Source organism: Carassius auratus, unplaced genomic scaffold (genome assembly GCF_003368295.1).
Source record: "Carassius auratus strain Wakin unplaced genomic scaffold, ASM336829v1 scaf_tig00003710, whole genome shotgun sequence".
NCBI lineage: Eukaryota > Metazoa > Chordata > Actinopteri > Cypriniformes > Cyprinidae > Carassius > Carassius auratus.
This window is the reverse complement of record NW_020523540.1, coordinates 1683-29676: the sequence shown is the minus strand read 5'-3', so window position 1 is coordinate 29676 and position 27994 is coordinate 1683. Positions and strand designations below refer to the sequence as shown.

The window sequence follows — 27994 nt, the reverse complement described above, 5'->3', positions numbered from 1 at the left end:
GCCCCCTCCTGCCTGTACGTAATTCACGCCTCATGAATAATCATATCCTCTGTTCGGTCGAGCTGCTTGTTGCGTTCACGGCATAGGCGCGTGAGCGTGGTGGGAAATGCGAGCAAGATGGCGGCGTTAAAGGAGGAGCAGTGCTACGGACTGTCCTGTGGAAGAGTGAGCAATGGCAGCAACATCTCCGTCTATCACGTCAAGCTGACTGACAGTGCGCTGCGAGCGTTTGAAGATTACCAGAGCAACAAGGTAAGACGCGCGTCGACCGCAGCGCGAGACTGGATAAACAGTGCTAACAGGCTAACAGTCAGCAGGCGACAGTTATTTCCCTGCCTGACAGCAAATCACCCACTCAGCTGAAGAAATTCCCCTCAAAGCGAGCAGGAACTTCGGCGTAGCGAACCAATCCCAGCCCTGTGCTGTCGCTGTCTTCCTTATTAAGCACTTGATAGGCTAAAGAAACCGTTAATTAAACCCACAGCAGGTAATGCAACAAAACAACTTGTTATTTTTGTCCTGGTGTAGTTTGGTTAAAAGTAACTGGCTTCCCAGGTTCGTGGAAAAACCTGGAAATGATTGGGAATTTTAGAATTGTGCTTTCCAGGTCAAGGGAAATGAATTAATGAAGTCTTAAAAAGTCATGTGAATTCCACTAATGAATAGACAATTTGATAGTTATGCTGGACTCTTAACCAGGGGTCCGGGACCCTCAGCAAACTTCATGTATTTGTCTTGATGGCTCAATTAAAGCTAATGATAAATGACTCGAAAAGATTGAGAGCTACTGATAAAAAAAAAAATCCTTTTAAATATGTATATTTGAATATCTTATTTAGTTCACAATTGGAATGAATTTCAATAATGTTTCCAGAGAGTAATAGTAAAGTTTTCGTAAAATATAAAATAAAATATATTAGAATGAAATATTCATTTAAAAAAAACAAATGCATATTTTATTATAGATTATTAAATCAGTCTGGGGAAAAATTTAACTTCTGTTTACAAAAATTGTAAGCTAAATAAGTGCCGTAGTCCACTTGTTTTGTCTCAGTGTAATAATAAAAATAAAATCAAACTTTTTATTTATTGTATTGCTTTATTTTAATCATGTCTCCTAATTATTTTGCATTGGTAACATAAATTTGTTAAATATGTAAATTCAATTTGAATGCAGTAACTAGTGCTAAATGTTTAATGAAGTTTGTATTTAATATAAAAGATGCTCCTTTCTGCCGTTATAAGCCCAAGCCTATTGTTTCTATTTTAAACCAGCCCTGCTATTAATTTGCACTCCGTAGTTTTAAATGTATGTTGTTTTCCACATAGCAAAGCAGTGGTGTCTTTGAGATTGTAAGTTGTTCATGCCATTGGAATCTATCAGTGAGCGAGCGTAAACAGTTGCCACATCTTCAAAAAGCCCAGCTGAGTGTCCTCAGATCTGAAAAGTAAATATTTGGACACATTTTATGTTGAAGATATAACTCTCTGTTTGGATTAAAGGATTGGGAGCTGCTGCAGACGCAACAGGCCACGCAGGTGGATGATATTTAATAATAAAATGCATTGATTAGTCTCTGCTGTTTCAGATCAAAGGAAGACCCTCATGGTGCACAGTTCATGTTTGGTATAATAAAGCAAATGCAACTTAATCTGAGACACAACAAAGGCCAGGACTCTCTGTATTTGAACTAGAGTGGAAGTTGAGTCACACATCTGGTGATGTCAGTAAATTGGACGATAGGAATAAAATTACAGCTTTTGGTCTACACCCAAGCCGGTGTTAACAATTGGATGTAATCGTGTCCGCTTGTATAAGTCTGGTTTTAGTGTTGCTCTCTTATGCATGGATTAAAATGGCATATTCTTTAGATGTGATATGTGAAACTCAAGTCTACTGGATACATGTGACACTGTAAGGGGAGGCTGGAGATTCGCTTGTGAGTATTTTTAGCTTTCAAGCATAGTGCACAAATGCTACGAGTATGTTTAGAGCTGGTTTTATTATGTTGTGCTTGCATATTTTAATTTGCTTTTATTGCTCAAGGATGTTTTGGTTGCCTATGAGAAAATTGTCTTTCTGCATATTAGATCTTTTTACAAATTATGTTTTTAGTTACTTTGTAAATGTGACTTACCCGTCTTCTGATGAATTTGAATATATTTAATTGTTGCAACAGTCAGAAAAGTACTTTAATCCATTTAGTGTCTCTTCTTTGTCTTGTGTTTTAAACTTGCGTGACCGCTGTCATGTAACACGTGCACATGCAGTGATGTTGTGTACTGGATTTCACCAACCGTGCAACGTAACCTTTTTACCCAAGTGGACAGTTGTGAATAATAGATTTGAAAATTAAGTTATTGTGGAAATTATTTCTAACAAGAAAATGGGAGTGGTTGTTGTAATAATTTGAAAGCTGATACTTTGTTTATTAAAAAGAAAACGCAGGAATAGAACACACAATAGACCAAAGATCTTAAGAAGAAACTAAAGATGCACAGATTCCAATTTTCTTGGCCAATTCCAATTTCAGATTTTTTCGTTATTGTTATCAGCCAATTTAGTTTTTTTTTTTATATATAATAATTTTTTAATAGGGCTGTCACTTTTTATTCGAATATGCATTCGAACATGATGTGAAACATCTGTAATCGAACTATAAATAAAATATCCGGTTTTTAAAATGCCATATGTAGCGCATTTTTTACAGTCTATGATTAAACCGTATGTTTTTTTTAGCACGTAGATATTTGAATATATTCTAATTCATTGCATGATATTCAATATCCGTTTGAATTTGAAGTTTCTCAAAAGTGACAGCCCGAATTTTTAATAATGTTTTATAATTGAAAGCATATACAAACAAAAATCAAACTTTTCTTCAATGCAAGGTTTTTTTTCATAATTAAAAAAAAAAACTGAAGTAAAAAGTCGTAATGAAATAAGAACAAATAAAAAAATTGCAAACAACAGCACAAATAAATGCAATAGAAAAAATATAACTATGAAATTAAGTTTTTCAGGTTGTTTTTATTCAGGTAAGAAATTCTACAGAAATTAATCAAATGTAATTTTTATAGTTTGATTTGTAAAGATGTTTACACATTAATGCTTACCTTTAAAGTTATAAAACCTATTCAGCCGCGCAGAAAGTGATTTTCTTACGTATTTTTTTTTCTTTAATTAAAGGGATACTCCACCCAAAATGAAAATGTTGCCATTAATCACTTAAATACTAGTTCCAATCCCTTAAAAGCTTTGTTCGTCTTCGGGACACAATTTAAGTTTAATTTAAAACCAGGAGGCTTGTGATAACAAACAATAACAACTTTAATCAACAGTTCCTTTGTCAACGGTCTCCTCTGTGTCTCTCCACATCACTCAAACTACCTACGCTCTTCTGTGTCAGCCGCTCCACAAGTATGCGCTGTTTCTACATGTATTTATGCTTTGATTTGAAAGACAATGGTGCATCTCTCTTGCGCTGCAAAACTGAGCTACATTTAGCAGGTGTGCAAAAAAGGCATAACAATCAAATTAAGTTATAACATGTAAATAAATGGGCCTAGTCACCTAGTGGTGACCTCAGCAAAATCTTCTTTTGCAGTTTAATATTTTTGTTCGCAAATGCGACCGTTTTAGTTGGAGATGGATTTTGTACAAGTAAATGCATGTTGACATTTTATGGCGCTTTTCCAATACATGGTTTGGCTCGGCTCCGTTTGCGTTTCCACTGCAGATTAGTACCGCTTTAGAGTGAGGGGAATGTCATTATAGTTGCTCTGCCTCTACTACCGCAATCTCTTGAAAATATTTTTCATTTGGCGTCGTCCTGTCAAGCTCTCGCTAGATCCGCTCCTCAGTAATCAATGAGAGGAACGTCTGTACTTCCTCAACAGACCCTGAAACAGCCATCATTTTGTTGTTTATAAAAGGTGCATTCGTTCAAAAAAAAAGTTGCGTTCAATCCTCGCTGGCTGTGCTGAGTTATTCTAGTGGGTCTGTGCCTCGGTTTCTCACTGGCAAATCTGTGATCAGCATGGTTCACACGTCACATTTTGGTAATGGTACGACTTGCTTGGAACATCAGCTGAGGTGATACTGAAAAAAGTACAAGGTACTATGTACGGTGGAAAACCCCCCAAAAGCAAGCCGTGCCATACCATGCAGTGGAAAAACTCCTTTAAGTCTAGAACGGCAGTAACATCATGCTTCCGCAGCGCACAACATGCCTCTGCACTTACTCACGATTTCTCTCACCCTTTGGACCAGAGAGCTGCCAGTCAACAAATGGGAAAACAAAATAAATGGCTTGACTTATTTGGAAAAAGTGACTGATATTTTCTTGAAAATTTTAAGGGTAATGTGTTACTTTAGTTACTTGAAAAAGGTAATGATTACGCATTGGTTGTAATGCATTACCCCCAATACTTTTTAAAATTAATTTGGTTGTTTAATTTTAATAATATATATATATATATATATATATATATATGTTATTTGCCTGAATTTTAGTAACTGTGCATCCCTAGTGAAAATCATAATTTTGATCTTTTAGAAAGACAATAACTTGTGTATTCTCATCAGGTTGCGTGATTTGAGGTATCGTTGAAGCCTGCAGCACTGGAAACTTCTGCTTATTTCAGACTTTCTGACCGATAACCTTTTTTGTGCACTTGTCTTTCTTTTCAACCTGTGATGGCCATATTGCATAGTGTCTACACTGTAGTTTCCTGTGAAAAGAAAAAGTGGATTGCTTATTAGAAAAAGTGATTTGGTTATTAGGATGAGAGCTTCACCCGTTCCGTTCTTGATGCTTGATGGAGAGAAAAACAGTGGTAGTCATAATGACTTGGCTCTGTAAATAAATCGGTCAGCCATGTTACTGGGTTGCCCTGTTGTTTGTATGTCAACAGGGAAATGCTTTTTGGCATCTTGGTTTATTGCACATCGTTCCTTTTTCTGTTTGTTGTAACTTTGAGTCTGAAGGTTTTGTCTTATCCAGCACAGGTATGTGTCAGAGCATGCAAATGGTTTCTGTGCAGCTTTAATACAATAGTTCATACAAAAATGTTGGGATGTCATGTTTTTAAACAAAATTAGGGTTAAACAAAGAACTTCGGATTTGGGCTGAAATGTCCCTTTATGTGATTCCAACAATCAGATGTTACCAAGATGATTCTTTAGCATATGAATGTATAAACTTGTAATGCACAGAATTTTTATTATAATTTTTTTTTCTGAAATTAAAGAAAAAATATTTCTTTATTTAAAGGTGTGTTCACACTTTAGTTTAGTTCTCTTGGTTCGTTTTGACCAGACCAAAAAAGAAAATGATGAATTTGTTCCTGCTCCACTTAGTGTTCACACTGGCATTTCTGACAGAGAACAACCCTCTACGCACACCTTGGTAATATAATCACCAATGGCTAGTATTTTATTTTTTTTCTTCCTTTTTTTTTTTTTTTATTTACTCGCCAGACTGATATACTGTTTTACACACACACACACACACACACACACTCGCACATATATATATTTACTAGGGGTGAGACGTGGGCTGATGATGTCATCATTTCAGAAAATATATGGATTCGCTGTCCACACGAAAACACAAAGGCGGCATTTTCAAATTTATCCACTCTGAGACCTGGTTTCAAAAAAATCAGTTTCCCTCTCCAATAACGCCGGATCTATGAGGATGAGATGCCTATAAGATACAAGGTTTATGTGTGTATATACAGAGAAACGAGTCTCCGTGTGGACGTGTGTTCAGTGTTCAAACTTACTCGAACCAATGCAATCGCACCAGGTTTTTTTTTTTTTTTTATCTGACCAAACATGACAAGTGTGAACACACCCTAAATGAGCATAATTAGGTGATTGAACTCTGTGCTGTTTAAAGTATTGTGTACTCGGGTGAAAATGTAAACTAGTTGTAGTAGTAATATCCTTCGCCAACCAGCCATTTCAGTGTTTCAGCCAATTAAAAAAACAATGTAAATCTACACATCACTGAATGGTTTTTTTTTTTTTTCTTGCTGTGGCTGCTGCTGCTGACATCTTCACCTGTTGTAGCTTTTCCACATTGCGTGAATGAGATGGATGGTAAAATGGTCAAAATTTGTCATAAGGGAAGTGTTAATTGTATAAAATGTGTGTATTTTATTTATTTATTTTAAATGTTATCCTTGATTAAATTCTGGTGCCTCGCTACTATATTAAAGTTGATTGTTTTTCTCACAATTTTGAGACTTTTTTTTTTTTTTTTTTTGTCAATTCTGATTGAGCAGTTTTTGTTGAGTTGAGAAAATTGAGATTCTGACTTTTCAAAATTCAAATTCATATCTCGCAATTCTTAGCTTTTTTTTTCTCAGAATTTAAATTCAGAATTCTGACTTTTCTTTCAAAATTCAAGTTTATATTTCACAATTCTACAAAAATCTGAACTGTGAAAAAGTCAAATCCATTTCAGCCCTCTACATTGCAAGGAAATCACTAATTTGTGACTAAATCTTCAATCTGGGCGACTAAATGTCTAATATTAGCCAATGGATAATACATTCTCAGCTCTTACTCACCAGTGTGTGTGTTTGGAAGCTAAGTCTAAGTTTAGCACAGATATATTTTCAGTGGTTGGGAAAGGAAGTCAGAGCCTTGGCACAGAGTTTTAAGGTGTTAATAAGTGAAGTATTCAGAGGTTGTTCTAGGATCACAGATTGGGCTGTGTCAGTTTCTAGATTCAGCTACGCTGAGCACATGGCGGTCCTTTTAGAGAGCGTGTACAGATGGCTTCACTCTGCCTGCTGCAGAAACTGTCATTAAAGGGCCATAATGGTCTTGAGAGAACACTTATCTACTCTTTCTTCATGGATAAACTACATTACAAGCTGGGTGTTTTTCCCCTGCATTTGGTGTCCAGGGTTATTGACCTACATAATAGCTTGAGTGACACCGGAGGGGAAGCACAAACAGTGGTGTCTTCACCACCTTCTTAGTTTGCATTTCTTTACAGTTCCACAGGTGACTGCCATCGATTTGTTGCTCAAGTTGTAGCCTTTTATGCCTGGTGTTAAAACAGTCCAAGGGTAGTTCATAAGGTATAGTTCACCTCAAAGAAAATTATTATTATTTTTTTGTCATTTACTCACCCTTGTGTTGTTCAACACACATATTACTTTGCTAACCCATTTGAATTTGCTCACTTTAAAGTTTTTACAGAAGATCTTCTTATACGGTCATATCACATAGTTTTTTTTTTTTTCCACAGTTGCAATTTTTATCAGGAAAACACAATTCTTCAAAATCACGAACTTATTGCTTACTACCATTTTCCTTTGCTGTCTGTACTACTTTTTAAAAAAAATAACTTAAATATATTGTTTCAATATTTGTTTTTAGTAAATTAAGTTTGCTCATCCTAGCAAAGATTGTTTTTTGCACAATCAATTATTTAATCTGATAATATCTTTAACTTGATTCCATTTTAAAAGCATTTTATATTGTTTACTACTACATACGGGTACGTGATTTAACTTAAATTTGTAGCGTGGCAAGGTACAGACAGTTTCACAAGACCTTCCCCAGACTTCACTGTATTTATGTTGACATGTGACCATGACATTTCTAACATGAATTCAGAGCAAACTAGTTGTTTGTCCATTTGGGCAAGAGGCTGCATTGATGAGACACTCCTTACAGCATTGATCACAAACTTTGATGCTCAACCTGACTGCAGTAAATGGACTAGATTGTGACTGGATTCAAGTGGAGGTCAGCCACTGTGTCATGGATATTTAAGGAATGCGAATTCTACATTTTTCAATGTTGGAACTAGGACCTGGTTACACAGAATTAGTGGCAAATATGACTCAATGACTTGATTTTTTTATATTAAGCCTAAAATTGTCGTTAAACCGTTTCAGCCAGTATAAATTGCATATTGCAGCTTCAAGGTCATATATTTTTGCATCGTTTGACCGGCCATAAATGGTTTTTGGTCTTTTTTTTCGGACGATATTTCAAGAAGTGCACCCGTGTGCACATACTACGTTGTAATCTTTCGCTATGTTGTTTGTGAGGAATTATTTCAAAATCTGTGCACAGGACACGGGCAGCCGTTCAGCATTGGACTTGCAGAGCTACAAGTCTGAGGAACAAATAGCAGGAAGTGAACAGCCGTTGGTGTACTGGCACACAAAGCCTTTCCTGCTCACTTAAGCTGCTCCGTTCACGACCTGCACAAGCATTCACCGTAAAGGGATGTTCAGAAGTAAACATTAATTCTGTTTAAGATTTTTTTTTTATTTTACCTTAAAAATACATAGACTTAATTTGATTCAAAATTCACCTGCTCTAGCACGCTGAAAATGTTTAATTCATCCAATTAAAAAAATTCAGGGTAATGATTCACAACTATATTTTTATATTCTATAACTATATTTAACTATATTCTAACTTGACACAACAGTTATTTGTTTCACTGGCTCAAGTAAAAAAATATAGATGTGAATCATTACCCTTATATATTTTTTAATTGGATTAATGAAACCCTTTGCATCTTTGTTTTATTTGCACCATCATTATTTGATTTTAACTTCTTTTAACTATTTTGTTTTTTGGAATGTATTTATATAGCATACTTTTTAGGCTCACTGGTAAAGACTTTTTTTTTTTAATTTAAAACCAAATTTAAAAACTTAAATACTGAATGCTGATAAAGACACCTCTTTATTGAATGAGTTGTTTGGACTGTAGAACTATGCAGTTGCTGCCTTTAATTTCAGATGGTTACGGTTATTGTTTTCAATCTATTAACAACGGCTCCATGTACTAACAGCTGCTCTATGTGAAATCACGCACCTGATAGAAATTACCGCTGATTAGATAACCGGCTTTACTGACGAGGTGCACATTAATTATCGTACTATATTTATCGCGCACCCCTATCTGGCGAAAGTAAGTTTATTTGATAGTGTTCCTGTAGCTCAACTGGTAGAAAATTGCGTTCGCAAGCACAAGGTTGGGGGTTAGAATCCCAGGGAACACATGAGATTTAAAAAATTGTTAGCCTGAATGCAATGTAAGTCGCTATTGATAAAAGCGTCCGCTAAAATGCATACATTTAACTTTAATTTATTTTAATAACTTACAAATTGCAATGGATTAGGGTATAGTAAGTGGATCATGGTTTCTGCGCCAATGCACCTAATTTATTTACATTATATTCAAGACTTAAATCCTTGTATGGACCAATAATGGCCAATAATAAGTGATATGGTGACTGGTACTATAAATCTAGGGTTGTTTATACAACACAATTTTCAACAAAAAACACAAATCATTTTATGCGTTTTAGTCGTTAATTTACAACGCCACATTTTGGGAGCCTGAAATTCCAAAATGTGGTAAAACTAATTTCAAAGTGAAATATTAAAAAAAAAACGACACTGTTATCTATCCGTGTAAACTACAAAATCATGAGTTGGTAATGTCAGGCATATGTGTAGTGTGTTCAGCTGTATGTATGTGCGCAGGTTTGAAGTTTTTCTTTAGAATGTGACCTCACCATCTTTTGGCCTGGCATACATAATGCATTTTTTTTTGCAGTGTTGTTTTGATGCAGTTTTCATCTGAATGCCCAACTTTGAAAAATTGCAAAGGAAAAATATATCACTGTCGTGTAAACATACCCTTAATCTAAAAAAATGATTGTTTGTGTGTGTAAATTTAGATGATACAAGTCCCAAAAAATATTCTGCGTACTACACAGCTCCTTTTGTATGGTTTTGTGCTGGTCATCATATCACTTATGTGCCATAATATAAAAATAAGGTTTTGGTTGGGATCAAAATGTCCTTATCCGAGCATCTTTGAATTAGTGCCGGTGCTCCGTCTAGATCGGTGTTGTGTGATCCACTGGGGTTCCGACTGTGAGTGTTGGTCCAGAGCCAGCCTCTGTCCCAAGGTTAGCTCTGTGGAACATTCTGGGCTCGTGTCCCAGTGAATAGTGACATGTCAGCAGCCCATTCATACGAACAGGCTGAGGGTTGCACTCTTTTTAGTGCTGTAGAGAGAGACCGGCTCGTTTTGATGCCTGTATTTCTACCACTCCTATTGAGATCTGATGTAGATCGTCATGTTTATCTCTTAAATTTATTTTCTGTGGAACAAGGAACTACTGTCCTAAACAGATTTTTCAGTAGTTCAGATATTTTCAACCTTTCCTCTTGCTTCTGATTTTGTATGATAATAATCAATCCTTAAAGAATATGATAAAAAAAAAAATCATGTCATAAAGGTAACTTATAATAATTTGTGTAGTACAATACTAGCTAATTTTTACTGCTACAGATTAAGAAAATAAAAAATAACAAACTATTCACTCTTTGTAAACTTTGTTTAATGTGAGTGGGGTATGCTCTAGTATGATCAGTCAGTTATACCGAACTGAACATTGCTGTCTGTTTAAACTGAACTCATTAAGCCTTGCCAGTTTAAATCATAAAGAGCCAAAAGTTGCGAATGGGAACCCGTGCATGCAGTGAGAAGATTTGTGCATGTGCATCCAAAGCACCAAACCCATGTCTCAGAGAGTGCACAAATGTTGAGTCTTGTGCTTGAATGGACAAATTCATACAAATGATAAAATGTCTCATTTTTGGTAGTGCCATCAACTGAAGTACACTCAGCCCTGAAGTAATAAATAATTCAGCCTTCACAGCCAGAACCAATTATCCTCTGTTGCAGTTCATATCTAAATTGATGTATTTAAACTGAACCTAAATTAATGTATTATAAACCTGTACAACTGAGCTTCATGTATATTGATTATACATTAATCTAATGTTTTCTGTGTTTCAGCATTACCTGCTTTGACTCATGTTACCCCAGTCATGTTGATTTGTGAATGTTCTCACTGAGACAAAAGGGTGAAAATCTTAGGCTAAATTGTATAAATGTGGTTATTATACATTTAAATGTTCATGATCCAATTTAAGATAACCTTTTTAGCTGGTGTGAAAACCTGAGTTAGACATAGTTAGTTAGACATTACAAAATTTAGTTAGACATTACAAAATGTATTAAAGTAGGTATAAAAGTAGAATTTATTACTAATTTTTTTTTTTAAGGTAAAAGTTGTGATTTTGCTGTTTCAAAATGTGTTTTTAGGAGCTTCAGGTTTGCTGTGCTTGTTTGTAGTGCTGCACAACTTAGCAAATCAATTTGAATGAAAATAATAAATTCATAAAGACTTGCTTGGAAACCATTACTGATAATAATTGAATATCAAAATCTGTGACTTGTATATCAACACAACTATAAATAATAATGGGTGTTGTTGAAATATGACTGTTGTAATAAGACTTTCACTGTAAAAAGTAAAATTATACTAATTCACTTGGTCATTTCCTTAATTCCCTAAATTAAACTTTCAAGCTTTTATTTTTGGTGGAAAACGGCAAGGGTAAAATTTTGCTTCTCATTAAAAATCTAGTGAAATGTTTCATTTTCAAAAGTGATTTAAACCTGCAGAATTGGAGTTTGTATGGAGCAGCATGTAATGCCACCTGTGAAACTATACTTCTTCAGTATAGTGACGTGTTTCCAACTGAAACCGAATATTGAATAGTAGACCGGGTTTTATTTTACCTTCTCATCTCTCGCTCGCAGGAAAATAAGGCCGGTGACACACTGGCTGCGTGGCGTGAGCGCCGCGTGTCTGAAGCGTCCCAGAAGCGTGGCGGATTCTGTGTCTTTACACACCAGAAGCGTGCCTGACGCGGCGCGGTAGAGGAAGACCGTTGACAGACCAGGCTCATGTCTTCATTACAACAATATATACTTTTTTCTACACACCTACACCTACGCTTACTGATAAAGGACACCGTCAAAAGTATTGACGGCGAAATAGATTATGTTTGACAGGTGCAATATTTGAAAATGGATAATTATTATTTTTTTTATTACATTTATATCTGAATTTGTCAACCTATAGACTTTCAAATATCAAAATATCAGGAATTCATATGTATTTGTGTACAAAATGACATTTAAACACATTTTCCTATTATATTTAGCCTGGAAAAGCTTCCAACACGCGTGCGTGTCGCGGTAAAAATAGGCGTCGGTTCTATTTCTAGCAAGCAAGCGTTTGCCGTGCGGCTCGGGCCGAAACCTGAATTTGGTTGCTCCCCCTTCCCCCTGCCCTCACTGGACTGTTCATATTATAATATTTGAGTCCGAACCGCGGTTCGCTTGCGTCATCATGCCAGCGGCTGTTTACCTGTTGCTTGGTAATGACAGCGCAGTAGAAGGCGGCAAATGCATAACATTACTCTCTGCATTTTTATGTATTATGTTTTTTTAACTGTTCGTTGTGTTGATAAAGCTTCGGTACATAACGGCACTTGCGTCAGTCTTACGAATGTACTGAAAATGCTCTAAAGAACATTGAAGGTGAAAATAAACGAGATGTACAGCTCTCTGCTTGCAGTGCGTCAGTCACGCTCATCAGGAAAGTGAGTGAAACACACACACAAACACACATTTTCATCAAATAATTTGTCATTAAAGCGGTTCACTTCTGCGATTTTGGTATGATTGCCTTCACATGAGCAGCGAACCGTACCAGAGATCACATGAAGTGTACCCCAGACCACCGTTTTTAAGCGGACTCGGGTACGGTTCGTGGGTGCACATCAGAGTACGGAAGACAGCGTTCACATCTTCCAAACGAACTGAATTCTGACGTCAGTCGACACCGGGTGCGCACCAAAAGTGCTAGTTTGAAAAGCACCCTAACTGACATGAGAATTCCATTCTTTAAATATGCATAGTGGCTATGCTAGTCTTAGTAAACCCAACTAAACGTGAAAATCTGTTTGGCGGCCTGATCTTGACATCTTAAAAATCGTAACTTTCATTCCAAAACGCCTTCAGTCCTCCTTGCTGGGACAGTCTTCCGCTTTTCTTTACAGTTACCCATTATCTGAGGAAGGAAGCACGACACGTTTTGTTTTTTTTTCAGTCTGAGTCATTCAGCCAGACGTTTTTCAGCTTATCTGACTCATTAAACTGCACCAAAGCAGCTTGTTTGAGATTGAGCTGTTTGATTGCTCGGCTACATTCAATCAGCCAATCAGCCATTTCCACCCTGACATTAATATAATAAGTGGCAATGTAGTTCACTCCCGTTCTTAATTATTCCAGAGCACTGTATAAATGTCATGTACAACTAGTGCCACGGGTCTTATTTGTTGTCTTTTGAGTGCCTGCTGAAGCTGCTCTTGCCTGATCTAAAGCTCTTTATATTGGGAAACCGACCACATGGCTCAAGTGGGGAATTACTTGTAAAGCATCCTCTTATTGCACTATTGCAAATACGTCCTGTATTGGACATCTGAAATACCAGACGTGGTTTCAGGGATTTATTATGCAGCGCTTCGTAGAGGTTTCTGCTGCTTTTCTGGTGTTGATCAAGCAGTCGGCATGTGTTTATTGGTGTTTTATCCCTTCTTGAAATATCTGAGAGAGTCTTGTAAATTAAAACAGCATTGACTTAATGCAAATGCCAATGCTTGTTAACTTGAAATGCATAAATCCAGTTACGATTCCTAGTTTCATCATTTCACCTTGATGTCTTTAGCTGCTGTTTTTAACTTCTAAAGTAGTGTAATATGAAATTGCGTGTAATATGAAAATGCGATATACATTTTGAATTTATTTTCTGATTCATTATTTTGTCTTGTTTCATTTTGCAGGGCCTGATTGCTAAACCACTAATAGGATTCACTGGAAACCAAGGGGTGAGTATGCAATTTTACTTGAAACTTTGTTTTGTGGCCATGAACCACTTAAAACATTGATTGTCATGTTTCATCATGGAGCCACAGACTTTGAGTGAACCTGGGACTCTCCCCAGTTCTGGTGAAGTATCCTGGTTGTGTAGGTAATGTGAAGCACTGAGACTCATGTTGACTTCCTGCTGCACAGTCATCCATCGCAGTAACCACAATATCCTCTGCTCACAGTTGCAAAATCAGCATTGAGGCAAAGAATAAGGATGTCCATGGTGTTTTATTTCCACTTGGCCTCTTTTTTTGGACAAGACAGGAAGTGTCTAACAAGTGTAGTCTGTAGCTCTGAACACATGCCCCACACCGACATTAGCCATTTACTCCTCTGTTGATATGAACCCACATGCTTTCTTGTACATCTAGTTTCACCTTACAGTGAACAGCCCAATAAATGTTCAAGTTTCTGTTATCTTCATCTCGTGTTGAAGAATGTGGTTTGTCAGCCTAGGAGCCATTTAAACTTCTCCCGAAGATCATGATTTAAATGCAGCAAAAGAGCAATAATATGCAAGTGCTATATTAGTATGTTATTATAGTGTTATATTTCAATTTCACAAAGAAATGTGCAGCATTTTGTCCAAGTAATAATAAAAGGACCCATTTAAATGTATTTGTCTTCAATCTCATTTTGTTAAAAATAAATAAATAAAAAGTAAATCGAATCGTAACTTGAGTGAATCGTTACATCCCTAGTACTCCGTATCGGCTGCAAAAGTCGGCAAGAACTTTTATTTTTTATTTTTGTGTCTCTCTTCAGATCTCGGTTTTTTCCCCAGTGGACTGAGGCTGTAGTTTTGGCCTCTGTAATCCACTCTACGCTAAAAGTTACTTTAGCTGACTGTTAATCGTATTGTAATTCACACTTTGAAGTGCGTCATGTTTTTTGACCTGTGACGCAAGCTCTTCCATCGAGACCATTTCCTCTCTACTGTGGATTTTTTTTTTTTTTCTGTCACAGCGCAGACATCTAAAAACTGAAGTTAGGAGTTGTCTCATGGTTTCTGAATGAAAAATTATGAATTGCACTTTAAACGACTTATTAAACTCGTGTGTTTCAGCGAGAGCATAATAAAACATGACCGAATAAAAGGAGTTACTGCTAATATAAATCAACAGCTTTTATTCTAACAGCGCTGAGTGATTGTAAGTGGGATATCTTATAGAGCCACCGTCTTTGATTGTTGAATCGCTCATGTAGGAGTGTGAAAAGTTGTTTGTGAGCCAGTGAAGCGTTGGGCTGAGGGAGCCCTCGGGCTGGCGGTGTGAGCCTCAGACACTGCTTGTTATTTATAGTCGGCCACCTGCAGACCACACGCATGTCTGAGCAACCTTGGGTAAATGGAGCCAGAGCTCGGCGTACGTCAGTGGCATTTGTGCGTATGCGAGAGAGATGGCACGTCGTGTCCCACTGCTGGGATCCTCCAGTGCTTAAACACTGCCTCAGTCATGGCCACTCACTCCTGCTGCAGCTTTGTCTTTAATACCAGTTCACCGAAACCGAAAATGTATTAACATAATAATGCATTTAACTAATGGAACCTTATTAGAAAGTGTTACCTAATTTAATATCAAAGTATTATTTTTATTCACTACTGCAGACAGGAACAAGTATACTGCATAGCAAACAAAAATTGTGTTCGACTTAAGCGGCGCTGGGCAGACCGATCAGTGAATGGGTACAGTGATGTCATACACTGATCAGTCCGCTTTAAGTTGAAGCTTTTGTTCTGGGTGTTTGGAGAGTTCCATCATGATATCTATGTCATTAAACCCAACCAATCAGGTTGGGAATGTATCACTGCGCATTTAGGTTCACGGTCAAAAATGCCAGTGTGAACGCTAAGCGGACCAGGACCAAATGTATCGTTTTGTGTGAACGCATCTTAAGGCAGTCAGGGTTGCCACTCACACAAAACGAGCATCGGGAAATTGCTGTAAATTATTGCCCATGATTTTCAGCTTTTGCATGTGTGCATGACAGCTGCTGCTGCTGTTGCTTAGTTGATGCCTATAATTTGGCTCATGACACAGAGCCTGAGGAGTGTTTGTTCGCTGCATTCTCAGGTGTTTTTCTGAAACACAGGTGGCTGCAGTAACCGGAGGTTGGTCCGTATGGTTGCACATTAAGGAGATTATAGAAGCCCCCCGAGGGCCACAAACGTCAATTCTCTTGAAAGTGGTACAGTGCAACTGTAAAAGATTATGCATTTGCATTTGCAGTTTGGTCACTGTAGAAATGAAGTGAAACATCTGAAGTGCCATCTACCATGATCTGGCACCAGTTGGAAAAGCTGTTTCTTTGGGAGATTTCTTGTACATTGAAATTGGATAAAGCGCTTAAGATCCAAAGGAATCACTTTATTTTAATTTATTTTCTAATTAATTTAAATCATTTTATTCGTTGAATTTATATTATTTCTTTTATTTATGAATTTATATTTTGAAGGGGTTTTGAACATTTTTGTTTCTTTTTAAATGTAGTTAATTTTTATAATTTTGTTCTTTTTATTTATATTGTTATTTTAGTTTATTTATATACATATGTTGATTATGTATTTTTAGATTTTATGTACATTGTATAATTTATTATTTTTATTTATTGGTGTATTTTATGTATTTTTATTTATTTTATTGAATGTAAAATAAAGTAAAAAAAATATATATTATTGTGCAATGCATTTTTCCTAACCATCTGCTTTAAACAGGCAATCCTTTCTTGTCTGTCTCAATGCTTATATTGGCTGTTCTTCTGTTCCGTGTCAAAAGAAAATCTCAATACCGCAGTCAGAGAATCCAAATGAGCTGCGAACGTTTACGTTCTACCTGTCCCATGTGGGAAAGGACAATCCCCAGGGCAGCTTCGACTGCATTCAGCAGTATATTACAAGGTAAGAAGGGAAAAAAACACATGATTTATTCAGACAAATTTGTGGCTGTTTCAAGGTAGTGTAACTATTTTTGATGTACAACTATATTTGTATTTGGAAATGAAATGTTGATCTGATGTTTGAACGTTAAAAAACTGTCTGTGATTGCATCCATGGCATCATTACCGGCGCCATCTGTTCGTTTCTCTATTCCCCACTACTGTTCAGCTCCGTACTAACACCAGAACAGAGAGAATAAATTGAATTTGGCCAGTTGCCCAACCAAATGAGGAAGAAATGAGGAATCCAAAAGCAGACGTGCTGTTAATGTCTTCAAATGTTCACAATGAGACCGAAGGGTCAGCAGAAGTTCAGGTGGAACATGTCCTTGTAAACTCTGAGATTCTCTTCAACTCTCATGAAAGGACTATTACTAAAATATCTAAAAAAAAAAAAAGAAAGAAATGCAATTACTGCACTCTGTCTTAATGTTTCACTGGCTTTCTCATGTAATTAGTCCATCTTTTCTCTGTCTTCAACCTGTTGGACCTCATAATTTGCTAATTTGTCATTTAGCTGACGCTTACACCTAATGAAAGTACATTTATTACAGGGACAGTGTGTGGTTAAGTGCTCACATTGGAGATCATTGTATGATGATAAAGACGTTGATCTTACAGCTAGGTCTTTAAAAACCTCTTTAGATTAGATAACTCCTCAGTATTGTGAGAGGCCCGTTTGGTTAATCGGGTCGACTAGTGAGTTTGTTTTTATGCATTTCTAATTAGAATTTACTGGATTTCTTTATAAATTATCTCTTTATATTGGATTATACGTGGATATGTAAGCTTCTGTTCAAAAGTTTGGGTTGGAAACTATATTTAAACTCTCTAATGCTCATTAATGCTGCAATTTAAAAAATAAATCTTAAATGTAGTAAAAACTGTAGTATTGTGAAATATTACACATGAAAATAACCATTTTCAGTTTAAATATAATTTCAAATGTAACTTATTCCTGTGATTCAAAGCTGATTTTTTGCTCATTCTAATATGATGATTTTTTTGTGTTTTTCTACTTTCTCTTTTTATTTACTTTTATTTCTTGTTGAAAACAGTTGTACCGCATAATATTTGTGTGGAAACCATGATTATTATTATTTTTTAATTATTATTCTTACTAACCTCCAAACTTTTGATAGTGTAAACTTATAAGATTTATAAGTATAACTTTTGAAAATATACACTGTTAATTTCCTTTATTGTATCTGTAACTTTTTAAATTACAGTTTTTATGCACATTTCATTATTATAATTGGAATTTAAAGTTAAAAAAAGAGGATGTAATTTAGTTGACCTTACAAACTTCTTATGCTGTTTAATAATTAATCTACAATAAATAAATAATAATAACCAGGTTAACACTCATAAACCACTAACACTTATAAATCTAATCAATATTTTTTGGATTTTCTTTATTTTACAAAAGCACAAATGCATCAGCAGGATCATAATATATAACTGGTGAGAAGGTGGCGTAGTTGTTGGCATTAGGAGTGTCTGACAGCTTTGGTCTCTGTCCAGTGAAGGGAGCATACAGCTGGACTGCCTGGGAGGAATCCAAGACAAAATCACTGTATGCGCCACGGACGACTCCTACCAGAAAGCCAGGCAAAGCATGGCTCAGGCCGAGGAGGAAACCCGCAGCCGCGGAGCCATCGTCATCAAGCCTGGCGGGAGATATGTGGGTAGGTTTGACACATCTCCAGCTGCCACATTTGAACGTATGGTACTGTTCCTTGAATGGAAGAGCCTCATTTTGGCCATCAGCTGGTCAAAATCTGATCGGTTTACACAGTGTGTATAGACTGACCGGTGGAAGGGACGCGGGGTGCGATTAGAGCCAGTTTGTCTCCACATGTCTGGAACTGCAGCATGCTACATAATTTATGAAGCTGTCTGTTCTGGTGCTCACTGATGAAACTGCTGAAAATATTAGACGGAGAACTCTAACTCGCACAAAACTATCATTACCAAACACTAGCGTTCATCAAAGGTGTTTAATGACCAAAATCAATCCGCTAAATACATTCCCACTGATCCGCAGTGCTAAGTCACGGCACAGGCTTAGAAATATTATTAAATATTAAATATTAAATATTTAATTCAAATGTATTTTATGAGTAATTGTATACAATTTAGATTATAAAATATTTATAAATTTTTTAAATAAAATTTTAAAAGTAATAATTTAATTTCTAATTGATAAGTTATATAATTTATATATTTGAAATATTTACATATTTTATTTATCGTCTAAAACCAATGATCTTGGCCCAAACCCAAATTAACTTTTTTCAAACATATGACTTATGTAAGAATAATGAAACATTTAATGCAACATTAATTTATTAGCAAATTTGTCTAACTTCACAATATTAATAACTGATAAAGACGGTCTTGACTTGTAGTGTTTGAGTAGGTAATATTTATTAATTGTATTTTGTATCTGTAAGATAAAGTCCATGAAGGCAAGAAGTTTAAATTACTTTAAATAATTACTTAAAAAAATAAGTTTAAAAAGAGCCACTGTTCTTTTAACATTTACAATTATTTTTTATTATTATTTTTTTTTCTCATTGGCTGTTCAGGTAAGCGTGTACAAATCCGGAAGCCGATAACTGGTGTGTCAGATGCGTCACGACGGCCCACACGGCCGGTCATCATCTCCAGCAGTCAGAAGAAGAGCCCGCCGCGACCGCTGAGGGAACGACTGGTGCATTTACTGGCCCTAAAACCCTACCGCAAACCCGAACTACTGGTGCGGCTCACGAAGGACGGCCTGTCTCCTCAGGACAAGGAGACGCTGGACAGCCTCCTGCAACAGGTTCATAACCAGTGCTCATAATACTGCAAATATAGCCCAAATATACTCATGTAACCAAAAACCTCTTTCAGAGTTAGGGTTTTGGTTTATGACTCATTTAGTGTTTTGACTCGCATCATGTTTTTGAACTTTACCTAGACATTGTGGCTCAACCTAGACACATTTGTCATTACATAGACAAACAAGCTTAGCCCTGCGTAAAGCCAGTGCATATAACACACAAGCTGTCAGCACACAATTGTAGTGTTTGATTTTCTGCTCTGGTGTTGAAATGCAGCACTTGTATGCTTATTTTTAGAAAGCCAGAGACTTAAGCCTCTTTTATTTTGTTGGGTTTTTTTTCCTGGTGGGGTGTAGGTGGCTAACCTGAATAGTAAGGACAACACCTTCACATTGAAGGATTGTTTGTTTAAGGAAGTTCAGAAGGACTGGCCTGGTTATACTGAGGTGGACCAGCAGATTCTGAAGAGAATTCTTGTACGGTAAGCTTCACATTTACAGTGAACTTTATTTAATGTATTTAATAGTGTTTTTTATAATCCTTTTAAAAATAATATAAATATTTATTTAGTATTTTTTATTTTATGATTTTATTTCATTTTGATTCCTACTCCTGATGTATTTCACACTTGTATTAATTTGATTAAAGGGGTCATATGACATTGCTAAAAAGAACATTATTTAAATACAGGAACCAGAACTTTAGTCTTTGCAACTTTAGGGATCTCATCTATTAGGGCTGCACGATATTGGGAAAAATTGCGATATTTTGTTTTTCTGCGATAGTAATGCGATATGAAATCTAATCTAATTTTTTTCTTACAAACAAAAATGGGGTGAGCACACTTACATTCTCATTTTAAATGATTTAAACATCAGAGTATTATTTAAATTATAGTCAATTATTTGTTTGTAACTTTAGGATATGGTTTGAATTGTTAACCTATTATCTACCATGAACTTACCACGAGCAATACTTTTGTTACTATATTTATTAATCTTTGTTTATCTTAGTTTATAAAAACACAGCTGTTCATTGTTTGGTAATGTTACTTCACAGTGCATTAACTATGTTAACAAATACTGTACAACTTTTGATTTCAACAATGAAGGCTATAGCCTAAATGTTGAAATTAACAATGTTGTAGAAGTGCAGTTTAGTAATAGTAAATGTTAAATATTTTAATAAATAGAACATTATTGTAAAGCGTTACAGATTTTTTTTAATACACCACAATACTACATCTCGTAGTAGAGTTCGTGAATCAGACGTGTACGGCACGCGTTGTGTAATTATCTCTGCAGTTTAGGATATCGCACAAGATCTGACAACACCGAAAACATTTCATCACTAGATTATTTTTTTTTCCGACACTGTCGTTTCAATTGATTTTGATTAACATGCGCGAGGGAGAGGGAGCAAGACAGCGCTCATGTTGTTTGAAAGCATTTCTCACTCTCTCTCTGCTCATTCTTATATACGCCCTGTTAAACTGACAGGACTTAAAAACACATGCAAATGATAAACTTTTACTCTATGATGGTTAAGCTGTGCAATTAATCCGCGAATCACATTCGTCAAGGGCCGGGGAGCAGCGGGCCCGTACGGTTAATGAATAACGGATCAACTACAACAGCCTACATCGCACATCCTGCAATGTGACTATCGTGGATTCGTACATCGCGATATCGATGCTTAAACGACACATCGTGTAGCCCTATTAGCTATTTATGAACAGCTTGTAACACTCCAAAGAGAAAGGAAAACTTGAAATCGCATCATATGACCCCTTTAAATTTATTCCGTTTGATGCTGCTATATTATGCACCAGTTGGTCACAATACATCCAAAAACCTTTATTTGCCAGGTATAGTAGTTGTACAGCTGCGTTCACCCTTGAGCTCTTCTGTGGCTCTACTACATGGAGAAGTCTGGGTTTCCATGAACTCTGGTGGAGGTAGACTGGACCCTGGAAGCTAAATTAAGAGAGTCTATGCTGTGTGCTAGACTTGCAAGAACATGGTGTCGTGATATCAGTTCAAAACAAAATGGAAATATTTGGCTGAATAAAACCCAACACTAAGGTGGAACACATTCCACACTCTTGCACTTTTAAACCCGGTGGCAATGATTATTAGCTGAGAGGCTTTCTTACATACGTAACCCCCCCACCTTCTTACTCGCACCCACCCACTTTTCCCATGTGGTCACGGACACATGGCTGTCACATAAGAGCCTTGGCTGTGTGCAGTCGGGAGGTTAGTGATGCAACCTTATTCCAGCACATGCTGATCCGTGTGTGGGTGGCATGGGTCCAAGGTCCGGCCGTGCATGGGCACACACCGTTCGATAGAGACCATAGCGAATCATGCCTCCTACTCTCAGGCATAGTCTCCTGTCTGTGTACCCTTGATGGAGGTGGGGCCTGCTATAGGGATACAATGGCCCATGTCATACTGCCCCCTGTTGACATACAAACCTCAAGCAGCATTATAACCTAGATGGCGTTAAGTGTATTAAAGTTGATAGTTTTGCTAAAAAGGAAAGTTCAGACTTCATTTTCTCACACACAGGTTGTTCTAAACCTGTTTAATTTGCTTTCTTCTGCTGAACACAAAAGATAACATTTTGAAGAATGTTGGTAACTAACTTAACAGTTGACTGTACCATTTGACTTCCATACTAGCATTTTTTTTCTCCATTTTTTTTTCCTATTAATTGTTTATACAAAAAAAAAAATACAGATTTGGAATGACTTGAAGGTGAGTAAATTATAACGGAACTATTTTTATTTTTAGCTGAACTATCCCTATAAAAGTGCACTTGAATACATTTACCATATTTGACTATGGAAAAAAACACTGCCTGAAGTGATAAGAGTGCCCACCGTCTAACGTGTGGTGGTGTTTGACACAACGGCGACAAACAACACAAAATTTATACCACTTGACAAATTTGTATTTGTGCGACATATTTTGATGTGTATGTATTGTTTTAAGTGGTATATCGATTTCCAAACCACTTCATCTGGTTTGGTCTTCATGAATACTAGTCAGAATAGTCAAATATGCTGCTGAGAGGTTATGGACAATATTTGTTACCAACATCTCTTTATTAGCAATCAAATGTCTCAGAAAGGTGTCTTTGGCAAGTTCAGATGGGACTAGTGAATCCGTTAGAATTTCCTTACTGAAGTGAATAGGATTGAAATGTATTCTACACTTGCAAACCAATTAATGGCCCTACATTTGGAGCACTTTTCTGGATTATTCAGGTTTTTTGGGGGAGTCTCACTGAAGCGGTTCCTTGGCTGCTTTTGGAACTGACGATTCTCCATCTTTCGTTCTCCACAGAAAACTGTGTAAGGTTCAGAGCAGTGTCCCTGTGCCTGTGGAGAGTCCGGTCAGCCCGCACAAAGAGCCAGCCAGCAGCTCGCCCTCTCAGGTCAGCCTTTTGCTCCCTCTTAGACCCATCAAAGATGGTTTGATGGATCTGCTTGGATAATGGGGAAATATTCAAGGGTTAATCCTTTCCTGCTCCCACACTTTATAATATTTCATAAAAAATCCTCCCCTGACTTTTCTTTTTGGCGGACATGATGAAACCTTCCCTCAATACTAACACGAGCATTGTTTTGCCAACAAATCAAGTCATTATAGTGCACACGATTCATTAGTGCATGCTAATCTGAAGTTTTACATAATCTTTGACCAAAATATAATGATACTTATGTTAAAATTCTCTTTATCTGCCTCTAAAATGCTGGAATTAACTAACATTTTATTGTGGTTTAATATTTGACTGTTTAAACATCCTAATTTTATGAACCATCATTGATTGTATCTAACAGAAACGACCTGCAGCAGAGTTCATCGATCCCCTGGCCAATAAAAAACCCAGAATATCACTTCTAGCCAGTAAGTCTGCAGGGCTCGTCAATGGCAAACTGAGCTCATCCAATGGGAAGGACTCATCTAGTTCTCAGTCAGCAGAGACGTCGTCGAGCTCCCTCTTCCCTCCGCTGGAGATCCCCCGACCCTTCGACCCCCTTTCGGACGTCAGCAACGACTCCAATGGTCGAGACTGTGAAAGTCAGGAGGCTGCGGTGGCAGAGAGACTGAGTCAGCCCCCTTTGTTTGCCCCTCACTCCACAACGCAAGAGGAAGGCCTGGGCACAACATCCCTGGCCCACAGCAGCCTAGACGGGTCTCTGACCCAGAGCGCTCAACCCTCCCTGCATGGCAAGTCAAAGAAGAAGTCCAAAAAACACAAGGACAAAGACAAGTCCAAGGAGAAAGACAGGGATCGAGAACGTGACTTGAAGAAGGAGAGGAGAGTTGAAGACCGTGGTTTGGATGAGAAGAAACTGTGTGACGTCACAACGAGCGATAGGAGCCCAGGTGCGAATTGATTTCTCTGAAACATTTGTGACGTCAAGGGTTATTAGTAGTGAACGGATCAACTTTTGTTCAACGACGGACACATTTGGTTCGTTAAGTCATTAGCTTAGTGATCATTCAGACAACCCACTTGTCGAATAGTCCAACAACCAGCCTAGTCATTGGTGAGGATGGTTACTCAAATAGCAGTTCAGACAGCCCACCTCAACAATTAGTTGTCAAAAACCAACACCATTAGTGGGTTGTCTGAGAAGGATGAATCAACTTGTTAGTTAGCTGAGTAATTGTTCAATGACTAGATTAGTTGTTGGACTGATACTTGAATAGTTGTTTATACAGCCCACAACAACTACCAATTTAGCAGTCTGACAGCTAGACTAGACTGGTAGTAAGTCAGTAAGTTGAATAGTCGTTCAGACAGCCAACCTATTGAGTTAGTGAGGTTGAATAGTTGAATAGGTATTTGGACAATCCTCTAACTATTTGACTAGTAGCTGACACGCTTGGTTTGTGAGATCATTTGGCTGAATAGTCATTTAGGCAGCCAAGCATTTGGACTTCCCTCCAACTAATTGACTAGTTGTCCAACTGTTGACCGACTCTACTTTTAGACACTACTTTATTACTTCAGCAGCTGACCTGGTCAGCCAGTGTGGTCACTTAATTCAAACAACCCACCAACTAGTCAATTTTGAACTAGTATCTTTTGAAAATGTGTCGTTTTGGAAACACCCATTCAGCTTAGGTTTCTAGCAGGTGTATATCTCTGTGGACTGATGTCATAGCACACTATCGTTTATCCGTCAGTCTGCAGGATAAAATTCTGTCCTTGAATTCACCTTATGTTTTCTTTTCAGGTCTGAACGGAACGTGCCACAGCTCCAGTATTCCTGCGTCTTCATCAGAGATGGCAGACTATTTATTGTGAGCACCTCTTTGTAGATTATACACTGCCAAGTCTTCTGCTCTTACCTTTTGCGTCAGATTTATAAAAAAATTTAAAAAAAAAAGTGTTCTATAACTGAAAGAAAATAACATTAAACTTTTATGACGTTTATAAAACTTTTTTTTTGCTTGGTTTCCTCAACAGAAAGTACACTGTCATAAGCTCACAAGAGCAGCGTCAGAGTTACAAAAACGACTTCAACGCAGAGTACAGCGAGTACCGGGGCCTACACGCACGGATAGAGAGCATCACCCGACAGTTCACTATACTCGACTCCGAGCTCAAACAACTCCAGCAAGGCACAGACAAGTATAAGGTATCTTTGCTGAAAAGCTCACACCGAAAATACAGTACATCCATTCACACATTTGATTACAAACTCCTGATTTCTTTATTAATATGCTGTCTGTGACTGCCTGGTCCCCAGTAGTTGCGTCTTCCTCCGGAAAATGAGAAATTAAAGAGTGAAGTTGACTCATTCAGGGTCCTAGCCTTGTTTTCTTGTTTTGATAAATTGGAAAATATTACTATGATAGAAGTAAGAGAAGAAAAACAACCTAGTCTTGGAGCGTAATGAAATAAACCACATAATCAACCGACTGATTAGAGGCAATAAAGTTAAATAACTGGAGCAGAATGTCATGAGGATCAATTATTGCTTCTACACGCAGTCATAATCAGGCTCAGTAATGAGGATGAGAGTTTGGGGTCAGCTGACAGAACGGCTACTTATATTATAGCTGTAAAACTGTGTTGCCAGATCTGGCTAGAAAAAATAAGGAACATGGTCTAACAAACCATATAAGAGGGAGGAACATTGGAGGAAATGAATGCCGTGTGCATAAATATTGTTCAGTGGGAGCTATGGAGATCTTGGAAAAAATTCTGGCTTAACTGAACCAGCAGAAATCAAAATATTTACTTTTTCTATTCTATAATTTGAGGAGTTAAAAATATCAGACTACTCCACATGTCTTAGATCTCCTTACACATTTAAAACGACTGTGTTCGAGCAGGAACTTCATTATAGTGATCTGTTTGTTCTTTTCACAGACAATCCACAATCAGATACTTGGAGAGTATCGCAAAATCAAAAAGGTAAGCTGACAATCTCTTACACTTTTTTTTTTTTTTGCTACTTAATATCCAAAATGCTTTAAGTTCAGAATACTGATTGCAACTTTTTTTTTCTTTTCTCCCAGACTAATCCAAACTATAGCCAAGAGAAGAACCGCTGTGAATACCTACACAACAAACTGGCACATATAAAAAAACTGATAGCAGAATATGATCACCAGCAACTGCAAAACTGGCACTAATAACAAGATTGTTTTCTGCTTAATCTTTCTGTCTCTATTGAGAGAGAGAGAGAGAGAGAGAGACAATCTCTGGATTTTTTTTTTTTGTTGTTTGTTTTTTTGGCTTGCTCTAAAAACAAGTTGTTCTAATGTAAAATGCCATGAAACAAGCACGGTCAAGTGCTCTAGTAAGAATAAGGCATACCCATGATTTTCATAATTTTTATGGAACTAGGGACATGGGTGTACTCAGCCATACTCGCCTGTGTAGCCTAATGCATTATGGGATTGGTTGCCAGCTCCCTTATCAAAGGTCTCGGAGTGTAAAAGGAAAAACTGTTCTTTGGAGATCTTTCTGCACAGGGATAACCAACACCCATTCCCAGAATGAGTTTAAGGTTTAGAAAAAAGTTTAATGTATTTTACTTTTTTTCCTGTATGTACTCAAATGGAAGGTCCCAATGCTAAACTATATTTTCTTTTCTATTTATTTTCGTCTTCCATAGAGATCATCAGTCCGGTTATGATTTCACACTCCTCCGATCGAGTGCTAAAGCTCTCGTCCCGTCCCTTTGGTCGGTCTTTCTTTAATCAGTCAGTATTTAATGCAAAAGCGGTCTTGGATTTCAAGAGATCCCTATTGCAGTACGACACCCCCCCCCACCCTCCCCCCTCCCCGAGTGCCATAGTGTCTGAAATGGCACTATTTGGCTCCTTATTTTGTGCAATGCGCTAGACCACGTGCAATGGACATGAATCGGATGCCCATAGGAAGGAGATAACCACCGTCTTGTTTAGAGGCTTTGACAGCATCAGTATTAATACGATAGAGCTCCATACAGATGAACTTGCCATTCCAGAGGTGAGGGAGCACTTCGGCACTGGCACATTTTTACAATATTTCATGCTTTTACTTAAAAATATTACTTTATCACAACCTAAATCATGATATAGGTGTGGTTGTACAAAAACGCGACAAATCTTGTAAAATTGTGCCTCATATGAGCTGTTAGTCGTCCCTCAGGTATCTACAGTAATCCAGTATTGCTAGTTATGAGTGTGACGGTAACATTTGTGGCCAAACTTTTGTGGTATTCTTCCAGAAAAGTGATTGTATCCCTTTAACGCAGCCTTGAGGTATTTCCAAGGGGCTGGTTGGTGAAGACGATGCAACGAAAATGGTAGAAACGCCACCTTGGCTCACTGTCTGAACCTTGAGCAATTCAATGCTTGCTTGAATACTGAGTATTTGTAAGGGTTTTGCCATATCTGACAGTATTTTCGTTAGGAGATGACTGTTGATCTCCTTGTGGAGGATCCTTTACAAACCTCCGACGTGCTCCTCGCGTTAAACTCGGCGTCTGCCTTCATTGGACGCTCAACTAAGAGTTGCTCATCTGTCAGGTCCTGTTGAAGCATCAGTTGTACTTCTGATATCTGAACTCTTATGTTTAAATATTAAAATTCAGCACTTTGCTCAACCTCTTGTTACTCTTTACCTGGGTTCTGTTGCAAGGAGACACTTGCCTTGTCTGTCTGTGCATGCATGCTTTTCTGACTGTTGAAAACACAAAAAAAGGGTAAAGGCCAGTGTTTACAGTGGCTTAACACTGCTGTTTAATGCTCAGAAGCTAAATATTTATCAAATGCCCTGTATTTACCTGGCTAGAATTGGTTCAGTGTTGCAATTTTAGGAGCGGAATTGCAAGTATTTAAATAAAGTGAATTTGATTCGT

The 27994-nt window shown here is 37.2% G+C and overlaps 1 protein-coding gene across 1 annotated transcript; it reads left to right on the top strand.

The window, feature by feature from the left end:
• The first annotated feature begins 39 nt into the window (after positions 1-39).
• On the top strand, positions 40-27994 carry LOC113070296 (RNA polymerase II elongation factor ELL-like). The gene is made up of 12 exons (XM_026243537.1): positions 40-252; positions 13765-13809; positions 16627-16748; positions 18311-18474; positions 19378-19613; positions 19971-20095; positions 22968-23058; positions 23465-24014; positions 24872-24938; positions 25105-25276; positions 26014-26058; positions 26163-27994. The coding sequence occupies exons 1-12, from the start codon at positions 118-120 to the stop codon at positions 26277-26279; spliced, it is 1869 nt and encodes a 622-aa protein (XP_026099322.1). The 5' UTR covers positions 40-117; the 3' UTR covers positions 26280-27994.

Excerpts from the sequence above, each read along its gene's own strand:
- LOC113070296 (XM_026243537.1), top strand. The coding sequence starts at position 118 with ATGGCGGCGTTAAAGGAGGAGCAGTGCTACGGACTGTCCTGTGGAAGA. Across the intron at positions 24,015-24,871 it reads AACGAGCGATAGGAGCCCAG|GTCTGAACGGAACGTGCCAC; the intron begins GTGCGAATTGAT and ends TTTTCTTTTCAG. Across the intron at positions 25,277-26,013 it reads AAGGCACAGACAAGTATAAG|ACAATCCACAATCAGATACT; the intron begins GTATCTTTGCTG and ends TTCTTTTCACAG.